Source organism: Nerophis lumbriciformis, linkage group LG29 (genome assembly GCF_033978685.3).
Source record: "Nerophis lumbriciformis linkage group LG29, RoL_Nlum_v2.1, whole genome shotgun sequence".
In the NCBI taxonomy this organism is placed as follows: Eukaryota; Metazoa; Chordata; class Actinopteri; order Syngnathiformes; family Syngnathidae; genus Nerophis; species Nerophis lumbriciformis.
This window is the reverse complement of record NC_084576.2, coordinates 4218437-4237565: the sequence shown is the minus strand read 5'-3', so window position 1 is coordinate 4237565 and position 19129 is coordinate 4218437. Positions and strand designations below refer to the sequence as shown.

The window sequence follows — 19129 nt, the reverse complement described above, 5'->3', positions numbered from 1 at the left end:
ATAGTGGCCTTCATATTAAATTGTACTTATTCTTAGCCTCTTCTGGCTCTAAAAAAAAAAAAATCCCTGGGCTTTTTCTCCTCACATTGTGACCTTTACTCTATTTTGCTGTTTTTCTTTGCTTCATTTCATTTCTACAATGTGTCGCAGTTAACAAAGAACACGAAACAAAACGGCTGCCTTTAGCACTTTTGACTTTGAGTGCAAATCCAACTCTTCTCTTTGGCTTCCTGTCTTGGCACAAATGAAGAAAAAGAAAAATCAAATCAAAGAAAAAGGCAGTGTCATTGCGGCTGGAACCAATGGCTGTGTTATTTATTGCAAATTTTGCGTCAAAGTAATTATGTCGATACTATTAACGAACAAAAACACAAAGGTTTGTCCAAGTTTCTTCATTCTTTTTATTAGCCTATTTCCTTACAATTTACGTTATGACGTCAGCAATCCCTTCCCCTAAACCAACAAATCAAAATCGTTATCAATAATCGAGTTTTCAAAGAAGAAAAACAATATATTTTATTTTGTATATATATGTATAAAACAAAATAAATTGTGTGCAGGATAATGTATGGCCACCAGAGGGCGGCATATTTTCCTTGTATAAAACAGTTGTGTATCTCCATATAAAGGATTTATATACATGTGCTGCACATGCACATATTTATAGTCTCACATAACTAGAAATGGTTAATAATATTATTCTGTTACTAGGAATATTTCTAAAAAGCTGATTTTGTTCGAATGAAACCCGATTTTCTGATTTTAAATAATTAGTCAAAACTTGCCTTTTATTGGACAAATTTATTTTAAATTTTTTTGTATTAAATACAATATAAAGAAATTCTAAATAAATGTGTCCAATAAAACAGATCCATTTGTACATTGTTTTTTTTAGAATTATAAATAAAAGCTGATTTATTTTTTCAATTGAACAATTAAACATCAAAATATCAATAACACTTTAAATTTATTTTTGTTAACATTTTTTCATTTATTTTTAACTAAAAAAGTGACCACAAAAAAATCAACACAAGTGTAATATTTATTTATTTTTAAATGAACAACTGAACAAAAAGTCAATAAAATGTTATTTTTTATTTTATAGAACACAAAAATGTCACTAAACGTATCAATAAAGGTTTAAGTATCATGTTTTTTATTTGTCTTAATTGCACAAAAAAACTAAACATTTTTAATTATTTTCTGTTTTTATTTTATTTTTTCAATTAGTTTACTTTTAATTGAAGAAAAAATATAAATACTTTTTTAATACAACAATTAAACACAAAAATATGGATACAAGTTTTTCATTAATAAATATACTTTTAATTTAACACAAAAATATACGTTTTTCAATTATTTTTTATTTATTGAACAATTGATCCCAAAAACGTCAATAAAAGTTATTTTGAATAATTTTTCTATTTTTATTTTTGAATTGATTATTTAATATTTTCAATTGAACAATTGTACACAACGATAGACTGTTTTTAAATGATTTTCTTGTAACGGAACAGTTGAACCCAAGTTGAACACTCATCTTGTGCCGTCATAGCGTTTCGTGTGACGGCCAGCCAATCGCTGTATTGTCTGACTGTTAAGCCCCGCCCATTGATTCATTCCATGCGGTGCGTTCACGGGACACGAAGTGGTCCGAGTATTGTCGAAAACCAAACAGCGACATTTTGCAAACCTTTCCAGGTAAAGCTTGGCGCGGCCACCGTCGTCACAGCTCCAACACTTTAGTGTAAAGAAACGTTTGTCGTCATTTGACGTCATCTAACGGGACCAGACATTAGCACGCGGATATTTCCCAGCTTTGTTGCGGTCCGTGAAGTCAACGAAAACTTGGTCAACAAGCCCGCGGTGATCCCGTACAGACGCTTCTTGTCGCGGATTGTCCTCAAACACTCGACCGGGACCGGGACCACGTAAACAAGCTCTACTTTCTTTCAGCGCGAGAAGGTGCGACCGGTACCGGAAGTTTCTGTTGGCTCGGACCGGAAAAAGGCACATAAAGACAACTCTTTGGTCTCCACGCGGCCGCCGCGTTCGCGCGCCTTAACAAAAGAGACCCCGCGCGACCTGAGGCCGATAGAAATTCCACTTCGAAAGTCCACTTCCTCGTGTGTTTGTGCTGACTTTTGTTGTTCCGAGCGATGCCGCTCCTCCACAGGAGAACTTTCATCCGCCAGGAACCTCCGGCCGACCTGAGCCCGGACGAGGAGGTTTTTCTCTGCCGCACCACGCACGAAGTCTTCCGCAGCTACGAGTACGTCAAGTAGTTCTCACCTGGATCACGTGACCCTGCAACTTCCACACAACTTCGTGTAACAGGTGTTAGCTAAAGTAGCTTTAGCTGCCGTTGTTAGCGTCAATGCTAACAGGCTAAACTTCATTGATTGTGTAACAGGTGTTAGCTAAGATAGCGTTAGCTGCCGTTGTTAGCTTCTATGCTAACAGTCTAAACTTCATTGATTGTGTGTGTAACAGGTGTTAGCTAAGCTAGCTTTAGCTGTGGTTGTTAGCTTCCATGCTAACAGGCTAAACCTCATTGATTGTGTGTGTAACAGGTGTTAGCTAAGCTAGCTTTAGCTGTTGTTGTTAGTGTCAATGCTAACAGGCTAAACTTCATTGATTGTGTGTGTAACAGGTGTTAGCTAAGCTAGCTTTAGCTGTGGTTAGCGTCAATGCTAACAGGCTAAACTTCAGTGATTGTGTAACAGGTGTTAGCTAAGCTAGCTTTAGCTGTGGTTGTTAGCTTTCATGCTAACAGGCTAAACCTCATTGATTGTGTGTGTAACAGGTGTTAGCTAAGCTAGCTTTAGCTGTTGTTAGTGTCAATGCTAACAGGCTAAACTTCATTGATTGTGTGTGTAACAGGTGTTAGCTAAGCTAGCTTTAGCTGTTGTTGTTAGTGTCAATGCTAACAGGCTAAACTTCATTGATTGTGTGTGTAACAGGTGTTAGCTAAGCTAGCTTTAGCTGTGGTTGTTAGCGTCAATGCTAACAGGCTAAACTTCAGTGATTGTGTAACAGGTGTTAGCTAAGCTAGCTTTAGCTGTGGTTGTTAGCTTTCATGCTAACAGGCTAAACCTCATTGATTGTGTGTGTAACAGGTGTTAGCTAAGCTAGCTTTAGCTGTTGTTAGTGTCAATGCTAACAGGCTAAACTTCATTGATTGTGTGTGTAACAGGTGTTAGCTAAGCTAGCTTTAGCTGTGGTTGTTAGCTTCCATGCTAACAGGCTAAACCTCATTGATTGTGTGTGTAACAGGTGTTAGCTAAGCTAGCTTTAGCTGTGGTTGTTAGTGTCAATGCTAACAGGCTAAACTTCATTGATTGTGTGTGTAACAGGTGTTAGCTAAGCTAGCTTTAGCTGTGGTTGTTAGCGTCAATGCTAACAAGCTAAACTTCAGTGATTGTGTAACAGGTGTTAGCTAAGATAGCGTTAGCTGCCGTTGTTAGCTTCTATGCTAACAGGCTAAACTTAAATGATTGTTTGTGTAACAGGTGCTGACTAAGCTAGCTTTAGCTGCTGTTGTTAGCTTCAATGCTAACAGGCTAAACTTAATTGATTGTGTGTGTAACAGGTGCTGGCCAAACTAGCTTTAGGTGTTGTTATTATCTTCCATGGTAACAGGCTAAACTTGATTGATTGCGCGAATGAATCCAAGATGGAGACTACCTAGTCTTCCTAGCCCCGCCCCCTCACCTGTGCTGTGCCCGCAGTGAGTTCTTCGAGAGGACCATCCTGTGCAACAGTCTGGTGTGGAGCTGCGCCCTGACGGGCCGGGCGGGGCTTACCTACCTGGAGGCGGTGGAGAGCGAGCGGCGAGCCAAGCAGAGCCTCCGCAACTTTCCGCCGGCGTTGATGGCGCCGCTGCTGCATCTGGCGGCGCTAGGCCGCCGCTGCCGGCTGAGCGAGCTCTGCGAGGACGTCCTGGCTTTCGTCAAGGAGCGCTTCTTCGTGGGCGAGACGGTGGACGTGGGCAGACACGACGGCGACAGGTAGCGTCCGCACATGAACTCTGTGAATATGCAAATTGTGACTAATTATGCGCGTCTCAGGCACGCGTGTGAGATCCTTCAGGTGCTGCCGCCACATCCCGCTAACGGCCGCGGCGAGTCCGCCCAAGTGGGCGGCGCCATCGTCATCAGCGACAGCGACGAGGAGGGCGACGCCTTCCAGGGAGTCGCAGCACAGGTGAGCAGGAAGACGCCGCTGAGTCCGTCGGCGTTCAAGTACGAGGTCAGGGCCATCAAGGACGCAGGTGCTGCGCCCTTCGCCGTCCGAGCCGATCAGATCAGGTGACACCCACGCGTGATTGGAGGACAGGTGGTGTGGGCGGGGCTTAACGCCAGGTGTGTTCAGTCGCAGAAAGAAGGTGATGTCACGAGAGAGACTGAAGCTGCTCTTCAAGCAACACTGTGAGCCTGCCAACGGAACCATCCGCATCAAGGTGAGAGCTCCGCCTCCTTGCGCCGCCTCCTCTGATGTCACTTCCTCTGCGGCAGACGTCCAGCGTGGTCAAATACCGACTGGCCGAGCATGACTTCTCACACTTCTTCCCCGACGAGCCGCCACGCTTTCCCTGCAGTCCTGGGCGGGGCTTACCTGCACAGGTGAGAGGAGCTTCCTGGTCACCTGTGTGTGTGTGTGTGTGTGGGTGCGTGTAGTGATTGTAATGTTGATGCTGTGTGTAGTGATTGTGTACTGTCGATGCTGTGTGTGTGTGTAGTGATTGTGTAATGTTGATGTGTGTATTGATTGTGTAATGTTGCTGTGTGTAGTGATTGTGTAATGTTGATGCTGGGTGTTTGTGTGAAGTGATTGTGTAATGTTGATGAAGTGTGTAGTGATTGTGTAATGTTGATGAAGTGTGTAGTGATTGTGTAAAGTTGATGCCGTGTGTGTAGTGATTGTGTAACGTTGATGCTGTGTGTGTGTGTAGTGATTGTGTAATGTTGATACTGTGATTGTGTAATGTTGATGTGTGTATTGATTGTGTAATGTTGCTGTGTGTAGTGATTGTGTAATGTTGATGCTGGGTGTTTGTGTGAAGTGATTGTGTAATGTTGCTGTGTGTGTGTAGTGATTGTGTAATGTTGATGGTGTGTGTGTGTGTGTGTGTGTGTGTGTGTGTGTGTGTGTGTGTGTGTGTGTGTGTGTGTGTAATGTTGATGCTGTGTGTGTTTGTTGTGATTGTGTAATTTTGATGACATGTGTAGTGATTGTGTAATGTTGTGAGTGTAGTGATTGTGTGAGAGTTGATGCTGTGTGTGTGTGTATTGATTGTGTAATGTTGATGCTGTGTGTGAGTGTAGGGCTTGTCAAATGTTGTACCTGTGTGTAGTGATTGTGTAAAGTTGATACAGTGCGTGTGTGTGTGTAGTGATTGTGTAATGTGTAATGTTGATACAGTGTGTGTGTGTGTAGTGATAGCGTAATGTTGATGCTGTGTGTGTTGTGATTGTGTAATGTTGGTGTGTAGTGATTTTGTAATGTCGATAATGTGTGTGTGTGTGTGTGTGTGGGTGTGTGGGTGCGTGTAGTGATTGTAATGTTGATGCTGTGTGTAGTGATTGTGTACTGTCGATGCTGTGTGTGTGTGTGTGTAGTGATTGTGTAATGTTGATGTGTGTATTGATTGTGTAATGTTGCTGTGTGTAGTGATTGTGTAATGTTGATGCTGGGTGTTTGTGTGAAGTGATTGTGTAATGTTGATGAAGTGTGTAGTGATTGTGTAATGTTGCTGTGTGTGTGTGTAGTGATTGTGTAAAGTTGATGCCGTGTGTGTAGTGATTGTGTAACGTTGATGCTGTGTGTAGTGATTGTGTACTGTCGATGCTGTGTGTGTGTGTGTGTAGTGATTGTGTAATGTTGATACTGTGATTGTGTAATGTTGATGTGTGTATTGATTGTGTAATGTTGCTGTGTGTAGTGATTGTGTAATGTTGATGCTGGGTGTTTGTGTGAAGTGATTGTGTAATGTTGATGAAGTGTGTGTTGATTGTGTAATGTTGCTGTGTGTGTGTAGTGATTGTGTAATGTTGATGGTGTGTGTGTGTGTAATGTTGATGCTGTGTGTGTTTGTAGTGATTGTGTAATTTTGATGACATGTGTAGTGATTGTGTAATGTTGTTGTGAGTGTAGTGATTGTGTGAGAGTTGATGCTGTGTGTGTGTGTATTGATTGTGTAATGTTGATGCTGTGTGTGAGTGTTGGGATTGTCAAATGTTGTACCTGTGTGTAGTGATTGTGTAAAGTTGATACAGTGCGTGTGTGTGTGTAGTGATTGTGTAATGTGTAATGTTGATACAGTGTGTGTGTGTAGTGATAGCGTAATGTTGATGCTGTGTGTGTTGTGATTGTGTAATGTTGGTGTGTGTGTGTGTAGTGATTGTGTAATGTTGATGGTGTGTGTGTGTGTGTGTGTGTGTGTGTGTGTGTGTAATGTTGATGCTGTGTGTGTTTGTAGTGATTGTGTAATTTTGATGACATGTGTAGTGATTGTGTAATGTTGTGAGTGTAGTGATTGTGTGAGAGTTGATGCTGTGTGTGTGTGTATTGATTGTGTAATGTTGATGCTGTGTGTGAGTGTAGGGATTGTCAAATGTTGTACCTGTGTGTAGTGATTGTGTAAAGTTGATACAGTGCGTGTGTGTGTGTAGTGATTGTGTAATGTGTAATGTTGATACAGTGTGTGTGAGTGTAGTGATAGCGTAATGTTGATGCTGTGTGTGTTGTGATTGTGTAATGTTGGTGTGTGTGTGTGTAGTGATTGTGTAATGTTGATGGTGTGTGTGTGTGTGTGTGTGTAATGTTGATGCTGTGTGTGTTTGTAGTGATTGTGTAATTTTGATGACAAGTGTAGTGATTGTGTAATGTTGTGAGTGTAGTGATTGTGTGAGAGTTGATGCTGTGTGTGTGTGTGTGTGTGTATTGATTGTGTAATGTTGATGCTGTGTGTGAGTGTAGGGATTGTCAAATGTTGTACCTGTGTGTAGTGATTGTGTAAAGTTGATACAGTGCGTGTGTGTGTGTAGTGATTGTGTAATGTGTAATGTTGATACAGTGTGTGTGTGTGTAGTGATAGCGTAATGTTGATGCTGTGTGTGTTGTGATTGTGTAATGTTGGTGTGTAGTGATTTTGTAATGTCGATAATGTGTGTGTGTGTGTGTGTGTAGTGATTGTTTAATGTTCATGTGTGTAGTGATTTTGTAATGTCGATAATGTGTGTACCGGTATGTAGTGATTGTTTAATGTTCATGTGTGTAGTGATAGTGTAATGTTGATGCTGTGCAGTGTTTCCCCCAGAAAATGTGTTAGTTAAGGTGGTGTCTCTCCAGGGGGAAGGGGATGGGTGGGTGTAAGGAACAGCGTAACTCGGCCTGTCGCCATCACGTCTCCATCTCATCGCTGCCACCACAGCCTGGGGGCCAATAGACTACAGACTGCGGTGAAGTAGGCCGGCTTCGTCGCGTGAGGAAGCCTACAATTTTTGGTTGTATTTTCCGCTCCATATGCTGAATGCCGGTATACTATATATATATATCTCGATATTTTTTTCGTAAAGTAAAAACAATACACAAAACATTCTTAGTTACCTGAGATACTAAGTGTGTCATTATTATCATGACTTAGTAAGTCAATATTTTGACTTACTAATTTACTAAGTCAAAGTAATGACAAAATAATGACTTACTAAGTCAAAATAATGACTTAATAAGTCAAATTAATCACTTACTGTAAGTAAGCGTTTGCAATAAGCGTTTGAAAAAAAGGGTTAGAAGTGGGGCTACATGCTGACATATGCTCAACTCTTCTTGCTTAATTTATTACAGCATTTGGGAAGCCTGTAGTCGATTTTTATTATAGAAATGTTTTATTTTTATCAACATGTGATAGCAGGGACCATGCCATTCAAAACTAAGCTGCTACATTACTAATGATTAATGTAACTATAGCTGACAAAATAGTACAATAGCAATAGGAGAGACTATTCATCCCTGAACACCATGGAGTTCATGTAGGCTTTATGATGCAGTTACATTATTATATCAACTATAAGAGACAGCTTCAGGAAACTCTGCATTTAACTCAATCAACACAGAAAACGGTAAAGTGAAATAACTTAGTTGTTAACTGTAGGTCAATAATGCTTGTCTTTCAGACAGACACACGCATGCACACACACACACACACGGCACAGTGAACTAACGTTACGCTAAAAGCTAATTAGCCTTCACCTCAAGGACTGCGAGCGAGCTGAGCTTATGTTTCTAGAACGTCAACGGGCTCATAGTGATGTTACTAGTAGTTGACTGGGAGAGTCCGCTGCCTTATACTCACCTGCTAAACACCTTTCTACTCACCCCACCGTCTCTCCTCTCTGCCTGTGCCGTGAACACTGACTCCATGCGCTCTGAATACGCACTGCTGATTGGCTGTTACATGCGCTCTGAATACGCACTGCTGATTGGCTGTTACATGCGCTCTGAATACGCACTGCTGATTGGCTGTTACATGCGCTTTGAATACGCACTGCTGATTGGCTGTTACATGCGCTCTGAATACGCACTGCTGATTGGCTGTTACATGTGCTCTGAATACGCACTGCTACTGTTACCGCTCTGAGTGTAACCAATCAGATGGTTCTGTGGGTGGGACAATGCTGGGTGCTGCAGAGACATACTGACAGAGGCAGAGGCAGTACGAAGCGTAGCAGCTTGTTAAGACTTTAGTTTAGGCGATGACTCTTTGTTGTTAAGGCGGCCGCCTTAACAACAAAGCACTGCGGGAAACACTGCTGTGTATGTGTGTGTAGTAATTGTTTAATGTTGATCATGTGTGTAGTGATTGTGTAATGTTGGTGCTGTGTATGTGTGTGTAGTGATTGTTTAATGTTGAATCTGTGTGTAGTGTTTGTGTAATGTTGCTGTGTGAGCATAGTGATTGTGTAAAGTTGATGCTGTGTGTGTGTGTAGTGATTGTGTAATGTTGATGATGTGTGTGTGTGTGATGATGCTGTGTGTGTGTGTGTGTGTGTATTGATTGTGTGATGCTGTGTGTGTGTAGTGATTGTGTAATGTTGATGGTGTCTGTGTGTAATGTTGATGCTGTGTGTGTTGTGATTGTGTAATGTTGATACTGTGTGTGTGTGTGTGTTTAATGTTGATTCTGTGTGTGATGTGATTGTGTAATAATGATGGTGTGTGCATGTAGTGATTGTGTAATGTTGATAATGTGTGTGTGTGTGTAGTGATTAATGTTGATCATTTGTGTAGTGATTGTGTAATTCTGATCGTGTGTGTAGTTGTGTAATGTTGATGGTGTTTTGTAGTCAATGTGTAGTGATGGTGTGGTGTTGATGGTGTTGTGTGTGTGTGTTGATGGTGTTGTGTAGTGATGGTGTTGTGTGTGTGTGTTGATGGTGTTGTGTGGTGATGGTGTTGTGTGTTGATTGTATTGTGTGTGTAGTGATTGTGTTGTGTTGATGGTGGTGTTTGTGTAGTGGTGTTGTGTTGATAGTGTTGTTTGTGTTGTGATGGTGTTATGTTGATGGTGTCGTGTAGTGATGGTGTTGTGTGTGTGTAGTGATTGTGTTGTGTTGATGGAGGTGTTTGTGTGTTGATGGTGTTGTGTTGATAGTGTTGTGATGGTGTTATGTTGATGGTGTTGTTTGTGTAGTGATGGTATTGTGTTAATTGCAGTGTTTGTGTTGTGTAGTGAATGTGTTGTGGTGATGGTGTTGTGTTGATTCTGTTGTGTAATGATGGTCTTGTGTAGTGATGGTGTTTGTGTAGTGATGTTTTCTGTTGATTGTGTTTGTGTAGTGATGGTGTTGTGTTGATGGTGGTGTTTGTGTGTTGATGGTGTTGTTTGTGTAGTGGTGTTGCATTGATAGTGCTGTGATGGTCTTATGTTGATGGTGTTGTTTGTGTAGTGATGGTATTGTGTTAATTGCAGTGTTTGTGTTGTGTAGTGAATGTGTTGTGGTGATGGTGTTGTGTTGATGATGTTGTGTTGTGTAATGATGGTCTTGTGTAGTGATGGTGTTTGTGTAGTGATGTTTTCTGTTGATGGTGTTTGTGTGTTGGTGTTGTGTGTGTAGTGATGGTGTTGTGTTGATGGTGGTGTTTGTGTGTTGATGGTGTTGTTTGCGTAGTGGTGTTGCATTGATAGTGCTGTGATGGTCTTATGTTGATGGTGTTGTGTTGTGACTTGTCGTTGATGATGTTGTTTGTGTGTTGATGGTGTTGTGTAGTGATGGTGTTTGTGTGTTGATGTTTTGTATTGTGTAGTGATGGTGTTTGTGTAGTGATGTTTTCTGTTGATGGTGTTTGTGTGTTGGTGTTGTGTTGATGGTGGTGTTTGTGTGTTGATGGTGTTGTTTGTGTAGTGGTGTTGCATTGATAGTGCTGTGATGGTGTTGTGTTGTGACTGTTGTTGTGTTGATGATGTTGTGTAGTGAATGTGTTGTGGTGATGGTGTTGTGTTAATGATGTTGTGTTGTGTAGTGATAGTGTTGTGTAATAATGGTCTTGTGTAGTGATGGTGTTTGTGTAGTGATGTTTTCTGTTGATGGTGTTTGTGTGTTGGTGTTGTGTGTGTAGTGATGGTGTTGTGTTGATGGTGGTGTTTGTGTGTTGATGGTGTTTTTTGTGTAGTGGTGTTGCATTGATAGTGCTGTGATGGTGTTGTGTTGTGACTGTTGTCGTGTTGATGATGTTGTTTGTGTGTTGATGGTGTTGTGTAGTGATGGTGTTTGTGTGTTGATGTTTTGTATTGTGTAGTGATGGTGTTTGTGTAGTGATGTTTTCTGTTGATGGTGTTTGTGTGTTGGTGTTGTGTGTGTAGTGATGGTGTTGTGTTGATGGTGGTGTTTGTGTGTTGATGGTGTTGTTTGTGTAGTGGTGTTGCATTGATAGTGCTGTGATGGTGTTGTGTTGTGACTGTTGTCGTGTTGATGATGTTGTTTGTGTGTTGATGGTGTTGTGTAGTGATGGTGTTTGTGTGTTGATGTTTTGTATTGTGTAGTGATGGTTTTTGTGTGTTGATGGTGTTGTGTAGTGATGGTGTTGTTTGTGTAATGATGGTGTTGTTGGTGTGTTGATGGTGGTGTTTGTGTGTTGATGGTGTTGTGTTGATTGTGTTGTGATGGTGTTATGTTGATGGTGTTGTGTAGTGAATTAATTGTGTTGATGCTGTTGTATAGTGATGCTGTTGTGTAGTGATGGTGTTTGTGTGTTGATGGTATTGTTTGTGTGTTGATGGTATTGTTTGTGTGTTGATAGTGTTGTTTGTGTGTTGATGGTTTTTGTGTGTTGATAATGTTGTTTTGTGTTGATAATGTTAATTGTGTGTTGATGGTGTTTGTGTGCTGATGGTGTTGTGTTGATGGTGGTGTTTGTGTGTTGTTTGTGTAGTGGTGTTGTGTTGTGATGGTGTTATGTTGGTGTAGTGAATGTGTTGCGTTGATTGTGTTGTGTAGTGATGGTGTTGTGTGTTGATGGTGTGCAGGCCACCACGTCACTGCTGAAAGCGGACAAAGAGAAGCTGAAGGAGGAGCAGAGAATAAAGTTTGAGGAGGAGAAGCAGAAGAGGAAAGAGGAGAAGGAGCACAGGAAGCAGCAGAAAGATCAGGTGAGGACTTCAGCTCCATCAGCTCGGCTTTAGGAAGCTTCTAGGTTGTAGAATGTTTCGGGAAGGTGGTCGAATGTTTCTGGGAGGTGGTAGAATGTCTCGGGAAGGTTGTAGAATGTTTCGGGAAGGTTGTAGAATGTCTTGGGAAGGTTGTAGAATGTTTCGGGAAGGTTCTAGAATGTCTCGGGAAGGTTGTAGAATGTCTCGGGAAGGTTGTAGAATGTCTCGGGAAGGTTGTAGAATGTTTCGGGAAGGTTGTAGAATGTTTCGGGAAGGTTGTAGAATGTCTTGGGAAGGTTGTAGAATGTTTCGGGAAGGTTCTAGAATGTCTCGGGAAGGTTGTAGAATGTCTCGGGAAGGTTGTAGAATGTTTCGGGAAGGTGGTAGAATGTTGGGGACGTTGTAGAATGTTGGGGACGGTAGTAGAATGTCAAATGTTTCCAGGAGCGAGAGAAGTTGAAGGAGGAGAAGAAGAAGTTTGCAGAGCGACTGAAGCTGTGGAACAAACCCAGAGAAGACATGGAGTGTGATGACCTCAAGGTCCCTGAACTGCACTTTATTTAGGTCAGTGAAGGCACCACAGAGCTAGCTTCAGTGTGTTGTTGTTGTCCTGCAGGACCTTCCCAGTCCTGTCCCTGTGAGGACTCGTCTACCAGCACAGCTATTTGGACAGGCACTGATGGTTCTGGAGTTCCTGCGGGCCTTCGGGGCCGACTTTGGACTGAAAGACGAGTTCCCAGACGGAGTTTCTCTCGGTCAGAACTTGTTCCTTCTTCTTCTTCTTTTTCGTCTTCTTCTTTGTTTGTTCTTCTAATGTCTCTTCCTGCAGAGGTTCTTGAGGAGGCCTTGGTGGGTTCTGATCCAGAAGGACCTCTTTGTGAGATGCTCTTCTTCTTCATCACCGCCATCTTTCAGGCTCTGGACGAGGAGCGAGAGGAGCTGAGCAAAGACGAAGGTAACACCTGCCGCTTGGGGCGGGGGGTGTCTGTTTGTGTGTGTGCATTTCTGAATGTGTGTGTGTGTGTGTGTGTGTGTGTGTGTGTGTGTGTGTGTGTGTGTGTGTGTGTGTGTGTGTGTGTGTGTGTGTGTGTGTGTGTGTACAGATGTGTCAGAAGCTCCCGACCATGACACCGATGGCGCCCACTCAGCCGTCAGCACTGCATCGTCCTCAGCCGCTACGTGGCCTCAGCTCCACCTGGGCCGCAGTCTACAGGAAGTGGACCTGGACAGCTGCACGCTGTCCGAAATCCTCCGCCTCTACATCCTGGCGTCCGGCGCTGACTGTAATCACGGCAGCGCCAAGTTCCGCTACCAGAAACAAGGAGGCTTCACGCTGGCGGACGACCCGTGCGTGGAGCTGTGTCGGGCCCGGCCAGCACTGATGAGGAGGCTGGCGTGCACGGCCGTCTACGACCTGATGCCAGGTCAGCCGGTGTTTACCTTCGCCGGCGCCGGACTCATCCGTTTAACGTGTGTGTGCACCTAAACAGGTGAGAAGCTGAGCGTCCTGCAGGCGCTGGTGGGCAAGCTGCTGTCCCTGGCGTCCAGCAGGGACCTGATCGAGGACTGCGTGGAAGAGCAGCGTGCTGCCAGGCAAGAACTACGAGAGGTGCGGGCCGAGCAGCACCGGCGCGAGCGCGAGGAGGCAGCACACAGGTAAGCACGCATGCACTGGCTGGCCAGCGTGCCCTGAGCATGACGGAATGCATCCCTTCCCCCACAGGGTGCGTCTTCGCAAAGAGGAGCGCCTGCGGGACCAGGAGCAGCGCCTGATGGACAATGAGCAGCGCCTGAAGCTGATGGAGCAGGAAGTGAAGGACCACAACAAAGGTATGACAGCACCCTGACAGGAAGTGACATCACAGCAAACGCCAGTTTTGATGCCCCTCGCAGCTGAGGACAAGGCTTCGCTGACCACCTCTGACCCCAAAGCCCTGCCATGCCCCCCCGCCAGCCTGACTACCGAGGAACGAGAGGAAGAACAGGAGAAGGTGCGTCATGTGACTTGCACGTCATTCCTGGGCATGTGCAATATAACACTGATCCAAAGCATTCAGTAGCATTGTTTCACCAATATTAGCCCCTCCCCTTTACTATTGAGGGTGGAAGTGTCCATCACTGCACACTCACAATAGCGCCACCCCTCTCCCCCTTCCCCTCTTGTAGGTGCAAGAGCTACAAGTGCGCATCCAAAAGGCGGCGGCGTGCACAAGCCTGCAGCCGCTGGGCAGGGATCGCCTGTACCGCCGCTACTGGCTCCTCCCCTCGGCCTCAGCACTCCTTGTGGAGGAGGACAACTTTGGCCTGACGGAGGACATGCTGCGGCCCCACCCCAAACATACCCACGACACCGCCGTTGAGATGGAGGACGGCGACCACCACCTGCAGGAGCCTGCAGAAGGAAGGTCAGGAAGGAAGTTTCCGGCTGGTGGTGTTGTTTTTGATTGTTGTCTGTTGTTGTGTCTGACTGTTGTTGTCTCTGTTGATTGTTGTTGTGTCTGACTGTTGTTGTCTCTGTTTATTGTTGTTGTGTCTGACTTGTCTCTGATTGTCTGTTGTTGTCTGACTTGTTGTTTCTGATTGTTTAATGTGCTCTGATTGTTTAATGTGCTGTTATTAAGTGTGGTTGTTGGTTCCAATTGTTAGTTGTTGTCTGTTCTTTCCGACTGTTGTGTGATTATTGTCGTTTCTGGTTGTTGGATCCGGTTGTTGTCTGATTATTGTTGTTTCTTCATTTGTTGTTTTTGTGCGATTGTTGTTGTCCAATTGTTTTGTTTCAATTGTTGTTTCTAATTGATGGTTTTAATTGTAATCTGATTGTTGGTAGATTTTTGTTGTCTGATTGTTGTTTTGCTAATGATGGTTTTAATTGTCATCTGATTATTGGTTCTTTATTGTCTGGTTGTTTGCTGATTGTTGTTTTAACTGAAGGTTCTGATTGTTGGTTTGGATTGTTGCGTCTGATTGTAGTTCTGACCCAAATGATTTTTTCTCTCTGTAGCGTTGGCTCAAGCCCCGTCCCCTTGTCCTCCTGTGATTCGCCAGTCAGCCGTCCGAGCCAGTGGTTTTTCTACAGTTCGGTGGAGGAGTTGGACCAGCTGATAGATGCCTTGAACCCGCGAGGTCATCGTGAAAGTGGCCTGAAGGAGGCGCTGCTGCAGGAGCGAGAACATCTGCAGGAAGTGCTGCAGACCTGCGAGCGCAGCAAGTACACCTGTGCAGGTCAGTACACCGCATGCCGCACTTCACACCCGCTGTAGCTTCGAACACGCACTTCGAACTTCGAACATTTCTGTCCAGACGATCCCGAGTCCTCCCGGTCCGTCCCAGAATGCACGGCTGCAGCTCAGACCATAATGGAGGCCAGACTGAGAGACCTGCTGCTGGACTTGGAGGATCGCATCCACCAAGGGAGTCTGGGGACTGTTAAGGTAGACCCGCAACGGCGCACGAGCGGTCTTGGCGTGATGTCACACTGACGCGACGCTGACTGGCTTGCAGGTGATGGACCGACACGTCTGGCGCTCGGCTTTGGAAGTGGGAAACTACGAGCTGCTGTGTCCTGACCACAGGACCAACGCACCGGGGGACGCCGTGGAGGTGGACTCCACTCCCAGGTACGAATGCTGCAGAGGGTGTGCAAAGAGACCAGCTTGTGGACAGGTGTGTCTGTTGGTCCAGACCACAGGTAGACAAGATGGCGGAAGGCGGCCGAGGGAGCAGCACGGTCCAAAGTCTGGCTCAGGCGCTAGCACACGTGGAGCGCGGCATCGAAAGACGCTTCCTCAAACCCCCGCTAGGTGAGTCCGGGCCGCCCTGGTCCGGTTTGAAAAACGTTCCTGCTACACCCAACTATTGTTCCGCCCCCTGCAGGTGAGGAGGACTGTAAGAAAGAACAGAAGACGAAGAAGAGCAAGAAGAGAGACGAGGACCAAGCCAGTGAGGGTGAGGACGACCACGTGACCGTCGCTTGTGTCTAGCTGTATCCGCCTCATTGTGTGTGTGTGTACACCTCTGTGCGTATCAGATGGCAGTGACAACAGTCGTGTGGCCAAGTCGGTGTTGGAGCGATGGAGGGAGTCCCTGCTGTCCTCCTCCAGTCTGTCCCAGGTCTTCCTGCACCTGTCCAGCCTGGAGGTCAGTGTCCTGTGGTCTCGCTCCGTCCTCAACGCTCGCTGCCGCGTGTGCCGGCGCAAAGGAGACGCCGACAACATGCTGCTGTGCGACGCCTGCGACCGAGGACACCACACCCACTGCCTCAGGCCCCGCCTCAAGGTGAGGACGCACCAGCCCCGCGACCAATTAGCCCAACTGACCGTCTGCAACATTCCTCCGCCGCAGTCCGTCCCCGAGGGAGACTGGTTCTGTCCAGACTGTCGGCCCAAGAAGAAATCCGTTCGCCTTCCCTCTCGCCAGCGTCCTTGGCGTGACGAGGAGGAGTCTGAGCAGGAGATGCAAGAGGACCAAGAGGCCAACGAGAAGGAAGTTGTTGCCAGGTGAGCTGCTGACGTCATGCTAGCTGCTAATGCTAGCTGCTTTAGTCTGAAATAGCCAATGGTTCCGTTGCAGTGCCAAGAGAAGTCAGGCCCCGCCCCCTAGAGGCAGGAGCCAGCAGGCCACGCCCAAGAACTTGAAAGACGCCACCTCCTCCAAGTTGGTATCAGTCGGCGCCATCCGGTAGCCGTTACCGCAGCCTAAACGTGTGCCATCCTTCCATCTCAGGCCGTTGGACAAGAAGGCCACGCCCCTTACATCCAAGGCCAGCGCCAACAAAGCCCCGCCCCCCGCCATCAAGAACCTGGAACACAGCAGCAGGAAGGAAGGTCGCACAAAGACAACGGCAGGTAAAGTTGTCTGCTGTTTGAGAACATCACGTCACCTGTCACACACTGGCTCCTCCCCTCAGACACGGCGCCACCTGCCCAACCCTGCAAGCCTGTCCTCCCTCCCCCCTCGCCATCGTCCAGCCGGCGCTCGTCCGGCAGGAACCACGGTGTCCATGAGCTTTCTGCGTGCGAGCTCCTGATCGTGGAGCTGGTCCGCCACGAGGACAGTTGGCCTTTCATGAAGCTGGTATCCCGCACACAGGTGAGCTTGTTGCCTAGCAACCACTCATTGCCCTGCCATTGCCTTGCCACTTCCTGACTCGCTCTGGTGTGCAGGTGCCAGACTACTATGATATCATCAGCAAGCCCATGGCGCTGAGCACCATCAGAGAGAAGGTCAACAACTGCCAGTACCTCTCCGCAGGTCTGTAGAATGTCTGCCAGTCTTGAACCAGTCTACCTGTGTCTCTGTCGGCCAAGGGGTGGTTCTTAACCAGCCTACAAATGTCTGTGTATGGAAGCAGTCTTGAACCAGTCTATCTGTGTCTTTGTCGGCCAAGGGGTAGTTTTTAACCAGTCTACACATGTCTGACTGTCTTGAACCAGTCTACAAATGTCTGTGACTAGAATAGTTTTACCAGTCTACAAATGTCCATCCATATAGAAACTCTCTTGAGCCAGTCTACCTGTGTCTTTGTCGGCCAAGGGGTAGTTTTTAACCAGTCTACAAATGTCTGTCTATATTGAAGCAGTCTTGAACCAGTCTACCAGGGTCTGTCAGCCAAGGGGTATTTTTTAACACATTTCTGACTCTTTGAGTAATCTTGAACCAGTCTACAAATGTCTGACTAGTAGTAGTTTTACCAGCCTACAAATGTCTGTCTATATGGAAGCAGTCTTGAATTTCTACCTGTGTCTGTCGGCCAAGGGGTAGTTTTTAAGTAATCTTGAACCAGTCTAAAAATGTCTGACTAGTAATAGTTTTACCAGTCTACAAATGTCTGTCTGTAGGGGAGCAGTCTTGCACCAGTATACCTGTGGGCCAAGGGGTAGTTTTTATCCAGTCTACAAATGTTTGACTAAGTAATCTTGAACCAGTCTACAAATCCACATGAAATCTTGTAATTTATTACTTGAGAAAATTGTATCACTTAATTACCACTGAATGTTAGCATCCAGCCTAACACATCTGGTCCTATTTTGAAGCTGAGATGGTTTCATAGTGTTGCTTTAAATTCTGTGTCTGCCTGTGTCTGTGACAGGCGAGTTCATGGCAGACGTGGACTTGATGTTCTCCAACTGTCTTCAGTACAACGCTCGCCACACCAACGAGGCCAAGGCGGGGCTCCGCCTCCAGCAGTTCTTCCACTCGCAGCTCAGCAGACTCGGCCTATCAGAGCGTGGCGAGACACCGCCCACCAAGCGATCCCGCCATTGAGGCCGCACGCGCCCCTTGACCCCCAGGCCGTCATTATTAGAGTACGGGGTACTTGTAAATGTTGACCTTTGACCCCGATAACTTGATGTTCAACATACTTACGGGGTCAAAGGTCACCATTTTGATGGCAAAACCTGACCAAACTACTGATGCGACCTCTGACCTGCGTTCTCAGGGACCAAAGTCAAGAGGGTTCTTGCTGCAGGCCATCGTCCATCATTCCAGTGTTTGAGTGTGCTGTCAACCAGCAGCACTCCTTCAAAATAAGAGCTCTAATAAGTTATTAGCTGCTTAGCATAGCTTAGCATGAAGCTGAACACTGTTAGCATATTGCTGTGTTCATCCCACTAAAATTGTGTACTTTCTAGCATTCAAGTTGTTTATTTATTTATGACTCATGTCCTGTTGACAAAATAAAAAAGCATCAAAAAACATCTTACTGGATTTATTGATACATTATTACACATGTACATATTCCAAATGTATTGTGAGGGTACTACTGAACATGAGATTTGCATGTACTAGTACTAGTTGTGTATAAGGGAAGTACTAGTAGACTTGTACATATTCATAGTGATGGAAATGATTTGCATGTAGTAGACTCACTAGTCAACTTTATTTTGAAATGCCTACCTTAACCTTTTTGTTTTATGTAAAGTATTTTACCGACTTCCTGTATGAATTTTTCAAAAGTAAAAGTATTTTTGCTGACTTCCTGTCTGAATATGTCAAAAGTATTTTGATGACTTCCTGTTTGAATTTTCTAAATTAAAAAGGTACACTTGCTGACTTCCTGTCTGAAAATTTCAAAAGTAAAATATTTAGATGACTTCCTGTATGAATATTTCAAAAGTAGAGAGTGTTTTAAATGACTTCCTGTATGGATAAGTATTGCATGATTTCCCATATGAATATTTCAAATGTAAAAATAATTTTGCTGACTTCCTGTATGAATAATTAAAAAAAAAAAATCCTGACATCCTGTATAAATATTTTAAATGTAAAAGTATTTTTGCTAACTTCCTGTTTGCATATTTCAAATGTAAAAATATTTTTGCTGACTTCCTGTTTGCATATTTCAAATGAAAAAGTAGTTTTCTGACTTCCTGTATGAATATTTAAAAAGTAAAAGTATTTTTGCTAACTTCCTGTATGAATATTTAAAAAGTGAAAAGTATTTTTGCTGACTTCATGTATGACTATTTCAAATGTAAA

At 44.7% G+C, this 19129-nt stretch overlaps 1 protein-coding gene across 1 annotated transcript; it reads left to right on the top strand.

Annotated features, from left to right (window-relative positions):
• The first annotated feature begins 1616 nt into the window (after nt 1-1616).
• On the top strand, nt 1617-18626 carry baz1a (bromodomain adjacent to zinc finger domain, 1A). Its single transcript, XM_072911828.1, is given in 26 exon segments — nt 1617-2272; nt 3732-4010; nt 4071-4310; nt 4375-4462; nt 4518-4625; nt 11528-11650; nt 12095-12190; nt 12267-12405; nt 12480-12605; nt 12754-13074; nt 13141-13306; nt 13374-13480; nt 13544-13641; nt 13817-14055; nt 14652-14872; nt 14951-15081; nt 15152-15366; nt 15368-15450; nt 15524-15595; nt 15678-15925; nt 15992-16146; nt 16220-16303; nt 16373-16494; nt 16557-16738; nt 16813-16900; nt 17739-18626. Coding segments are annotated over 26 exon segments (4020 nt in total). The 5' UTR covers nt 1617-2159; the 3' UTR covers nt 17915-18626.
• The last annotated feature ends 503 nt before the right edge of the window (nt 18627-19129 follow it).